We start from the raw sequence: 5,179 nt of genomic DNA on the forward strand, positions 1-5,179 counted from the left end.
CAGTGTGGAGCAAGCTTCAGCCACTAAGTAGCCTTGAATTAGCAGTTTTATCTCAAACACTGATAGCTTAGCAACTGTAGTTTTAAAGTAGAAAAGAAAATAGCATAACATACTCTACATTTTAACTCCATTGTGGCAGGAGTGATCACTTGACCTCTGAATTTTCCTTGATATAATGTACGTGTTTAAACACGTACACAAGAATAGGCCATAATATGTAACTAGCAGGAGTCCTACAAAACTTGGCATCACTTTGACCTTTCTCATAGTCAGCATATTTACATGCCACACACCAATAAAAACAAGAAGTTTCAAACAGAAGCCCAGGGAACACCAAATCAAGCAAGTGCAAATGAACTGGTTCACAAATCAGGTTAAAGTCCAACAACCATTCCCCTGACCAACAGGGTACCCCAACGGGAATAAGAACAGAGTGGCTTATTCCAAGGAAAAACCCCAAATGGAAGGGAAGGGAGTTCCCAGTTGGATGCACTGGAGCGACTTACCCTACGAATTCCAAATTGAGTCTGTCGACTGGCCAATTACCATTTTCCTTTCACCAATAAAGTGTTGCAGGCAGCTGATTCTGTGAAGGGGACAGAAAGGAGAATTACCCCAAGATGAAAAGATTCTTGGCAGCTGCTGGGACATTCTTGGATTCCCATCCTCAGGGGCAGTTAGCCATGAGCAGCTGGTGCTTACAGGTGACTGTTGCTCTGCTGCAGCCAGTTAAAACCATCCGAAACACTCAACCTCACTTTGTGGATCCAGAAACTTCTAACCCAGTGCAGAATCAGCTGCTCACCACTCGAAAGCCAAACTTGAGAGAGGAGAGTTGGTGAAAGGAAAAGCACCTTTTATTGAAGAGCTGGCAACCTGAGAAGATGGTGGACTCATGTTGCAAAAGCTGGGTCACATTTCTCAGGCTGACCAAAGGGCTTATAAAGGGGACGGAGGCCTGGGAGGGGCTGGCTACGTGCAGGTCGGTATGTCTTGTTCTGATGGTTGACATAACAGAATTGAAGGTTAACTGTTCAGCATTTTTCTCCAGCAGGGAGGGGAGGAGTCCCACAACCTTGGTTCTATAGTTAGTTGCTCAAGGCCAGTTTCTGGACTTACTAAGCAAGCACACAATTAGGCTTTGTAAAAGAAAAAATTACTAGTTAGCATTAAGATGGAGTGACTGTTACTGTTACACTTTCAACAGTGAGATTGGTTCCAGGATAAGACATCCTTGATTTTTATTTTTTTGTAGTTGTCATGGGTGTTATTTATGTGTTCTTCATATTAAGACCTTGCCAGAGGCTGGGCGCGGTGGCTCACGCCTGTAATCCCAGCACTCTGGGAGGCTGAGGCGGGAGGATTGCCTGAGCTCAGGAGTTCAAGACCAGCCTGAGCAAGAGCGAGACCCCGTCTCTACTAAAAATAGAAAGAAATTAGCCAAACAACTAAAAATAGAAAAAATTAGCCAGGCACAGTGGCGCGTTCCTGTAGTCCCAGCTACCTGAGAGGCTGAGGCAGGAGGATCGCTTGAGCCTGGGAGTTTTGAGGTTGCTGTGGGCTAGGCTGATGCCACAGCACTCTAGCCCAGGCAACAGAGTGAGACTCTGTCTTAAAAAAAAAAAAAAAAAAAAGACCTTTCCAGAGACATGATTTGTCAATATTTTCTGCGATTTCATGGCTTGCCTTTTTCCCTCTGTTCATACTGTACTCTGATGCAGCACAAACATTTTTAAACATACTTGTTTTGTTTTTTTCTTTCACGAGACTTAATATCACTCTGATGCCCAGGCTGAAGTGCAGTGGTTTTATCATAGCTCACTGCAGCCTTGAACTCTTGGGACTCAAGTGATTCTCCCGCCTCAGCCTCCCCAGCAGTGGGCGATACAGGTGTGCGTGACCATGCCTGGATAATCTTAAGACTGGGCCTGCTGCAATTTTCACCTTCTCTCTATTTGGCCCTCAGCAATTCATCAATTAAAATTTAGGTTTTCTAACTTCAGTACTGTTTCCCACAAAAGGTTCTGCTCATGGGATTCTGTTTCAGTAAGTTATGACTCTTCGCAGTTGGGTAGGAGGGTCTCATCCAAAATACCATGAAAGGTTTAACTTTGTGAACAAGCATTTTCTTTTCTTTTCTTTTTTTAAAATGTCTACTTCCTAATCCTGAGAAACCAGCATTTTCAAGAATACAGTCTCAGGATTGCTAATGCTAACATTTTTCTGCACACTAATTAGTGGGACTTTGTTATAACATGTGCTGCAGATTCACCGTACAAAGAGGCATTAGGGGTGACCCTGGCAGCACATCTTTCTCCCTGGATTCACCAATAAGACATGATTTCCTGTTCGCTGTTGCTCTACCCAGCAGTTATATACTAGCGCCAGAACCGCTGTATGAGAGGACATGGGTATAGAAAGAGAGTAAGAGTCTGAGAAAATCATGGAATAAATGCTTGGAGTCACCACCATCATGTAAACTTGTTACCAGTAGAGTGTATGTCCCCAGTGCTGTCAGTCTCCATTATCTTCTACACATGTGGGATGTTTCAGGACTCGGTGGCCTTTGAGGATGTGGCCGTGAGCTTCACCCTGGACGAGTGGGCTTTGCTGGATCCTTCCCAGAAGAATCTGTACAGAGATGTAATGCAGGAAACCTTGAAGAACCTGGCCTCTGTAGGTAAGGTGATGATATTCCTTCACTCAGCGAATTAGAGAACAGAGTTTCTTGTTTATCAATGCTGTTTTGTGATTTGGAATATGGACATAAAATACTTTGAATAAATCAGGCATTGCTGCATGTACCATCAACATAAAATCTAGTAGTTTTTTCATAATTTTATAATAATTCATGACTATTTTTCTGGGTCTGCAATTTAGGGACAAAATGGAAAGACCAGAACATTGAAGATCAGTACAAAAATCCCAGGAGAAATCTAAGGTAATTTGCACTCACAGGACAAAGCAATGTCTTTGAAGAAAATTTTAGAATATCAGAAAATGTTAAAAAACATGCAAACAAAACAAATAACCCCAGGGTCAAATTATTCTCAGAAAATTTTCTCTAAAAATGCATACTTAAATGTAACAAAGATGTTTAATGTCTGTGAATTTACTTGATAATAGTATTATGCAATGCCATATGAATATTATTTTTTGATAATAGGTACAGCTTGCAGAGCTTATTGTCCATTCATGTTCAAATAATCCAGAAAGAGAAGAAAGCCTACGCTGTCCTTGATAATGTTAAAAATGCAAGTGCCACTTATTAACAAATATGAAATCATGTATAAATAAACCAGTAATAATGTGCTTCTCATTTTCTACAGAAGTCTTATGGGAGAGAGGCGCACTGAAAGTCAACAAAGTAGTCAGTGTGGAGCAAGCTTCAGCCAGGTTCCAGATCGCATCCTAAACCAGAAAACTCCTGGAGTAAAACCTTGTGAAAGGAGTGTGTGTGGAGAAGTGTCCACTGGTCATTCATCTTTGAATACACACATCAGAGCTGACACTGGACACAAACCATATGAGTATCAGAAATACAGAAAAAAGCCATACACACGTAAGCAACGTGAGAAAGCCTTCAGTTACCGCTACTCCTTTCGAACACGTGAAGGGCCTCCCACTGGAGAGAAACCCTATGATTGTAAGAAATGTGGACAAACCTTTGTTTCTCTCATAGACTTTCGAAGACACATGGTAAAGCATAGTGGAGACGGACCTCATAAATGTAAGTTTTGTGGAAAACATTTTGCTTCTCTCAGTTTATATCTTATACATGAAATAATTCACACTGGAGAGAAACCATATAAATGTAAACAATGTGGCAAAGCTTTCGGTTGGTACAGTTCTGTTCGAGCACATGAAAGAACTCACACTGGAGAGAAGCCCTATCAGTGTAAGGAATGCGGGAAAGAATTCATTCATTACAGTTCCTTTCATAGACATGAAAGGATTCACACGGGACAGAAGCCGTATCAATGTAAGGAATGTGGGAAAGCCTTCAACTGTCCTAGTTCCCTTCGCAGTCATGAAATGACTCACACTGGAGAAAAACCCTATGAATGTAAGGAATGTGGGAAAGCATTTACTCATCGTGTAAGCTTTGAATGTCACATGAGAATACACACTGGAGATAGACCTTATAAATGTCAGATATGTGGGAAAGCCTTTTATTCTCTCCGATCATTACAAAAGCATGACAAAACTCACACTGGAGAGAAACCCTATGAATGCCAGCAATGTGGGAAAGCCTTCAGTTGTTCCACTTCCTTTCGGATACATGAAAGGACGCACACTGGGGAGAAACCCTATGAGTGTAAGCACTGTGGTAAAGCCTTCAGCTGTTCCAAGTACATTCGAATACATGAAAGAATGCACACCGGAGAGAAGCCCTATGAATGTCAGCAATGTGGGAAAGCCTTCCATTATGTCAGTTCCTTTCGTAGACATGAAAGGGCTCACACTGAAGGGAAACCCTATAAATGTAAGTATTGTGATAAAGCCTTTACATCTTCAACAAACTTTCGAATACATGAAATAATTCACACTGGAGAGAAACCCTATGAATGTAAGGAATGTGGAAAAGCCTTCGTTCGTTCCAGTTCCTGTCAAAAACATGAAAGAACTCATACTATTAATATATGAGAAAAATCCAATTAACATAAGGATTAGGAAAACATTCACTTGTCCCAGTTCCTTTTTGTTTTGGAGACAGAGTCTCGCTCTGTTGCCCTGGGTAGAGTGCAGTGGCATCAGTCACAGCTCACTGCAGCCTCAAATCCTAGGCTGAAGCAATCCTCTTGCCTCAGCTTCCCAAGTATCTGGGACTATAGGAACATGCCATGACATCTGGCTAATTTTTCTATTTTTTGTAGAGATGGGGTCCCGTTCTTGCTCAGGCTGTTCTCAAACTCCTGAGCTCAAGCAATCCTCCCACCTTGGTCTCCCAGAGTGCTAGGATTACAGGTGTGAGCCACTGTACTGGCTCTCCCATTTCCTTTCAAGCACAGCAGACAGGAGTGGAGAAAGACCTCATGACATAGTTTACTTTTCAGTTGGGAAGAGAGATCTGTGATAGGACAATAAAATCTAGAGTTGGAGTTGAATGATTGATTCCATGATACAATTCAACAATAGCTCATCTTATATGAGGAAGGTATTAATCACATTTTAGTCA

General features: G+C 41.7%; 1 protein-coding gene across 3 annotated transcripts in view; it reads left to right on the plus strand.

Annotated features, from left to right (window-relative positions):
• Positions 1–4,719, plus strand: part of LOC105826058 (zinc finger protein 491-like) — an 8,295-nt gene extending 3,576 nt beyond the window's left edge. Inside the window, exons 2-4 of one of the 3 annotated variants that reach the window (XM_012663970.1) lie at positions 2,554–2,680; positions 2,881–2,941; positions 3,330–4,719. In XM_012663970.1, the coding sequence (XP_012519424.1) occupies positions 2,647–2,680; positions 2,881–2,941; positions 3,330–4,647 (1,413 nt within the window). In that variant the 5' untranslated portion in view covers positions 2,554–2,646 and the 3' untranslated portion in view covers positions 4,648–4,719. Of the gene's footprint in view, positions 1–2,544; positions 2,681–2,880; positions 2,942–3,329 lie in introns of those variants that run through there. The other 2 variants (XM_012663969.1, XM_012663971.1) reach the window with 2 other exon arrangements.
• Positions 4,720–5,179: the final 460 nt, after the last annotated feature.

The sequence above is a fragment of the Propithecus coquereli genome, unplaced genomic scaffold (assembly GCF_000956105.1).
Source record: "Propithecus coquereli isolate 6110/MARCELLA unplaced genomic scaffold, Pcoq_1.0 Scaffold848, whole genome shotgun sequence".
Lineage (NCBI taxonomy): Eukaryota > Metazoa > Chordata > Mammalia > Primates > Indriidae > Propithecus > Propithecus coquereli.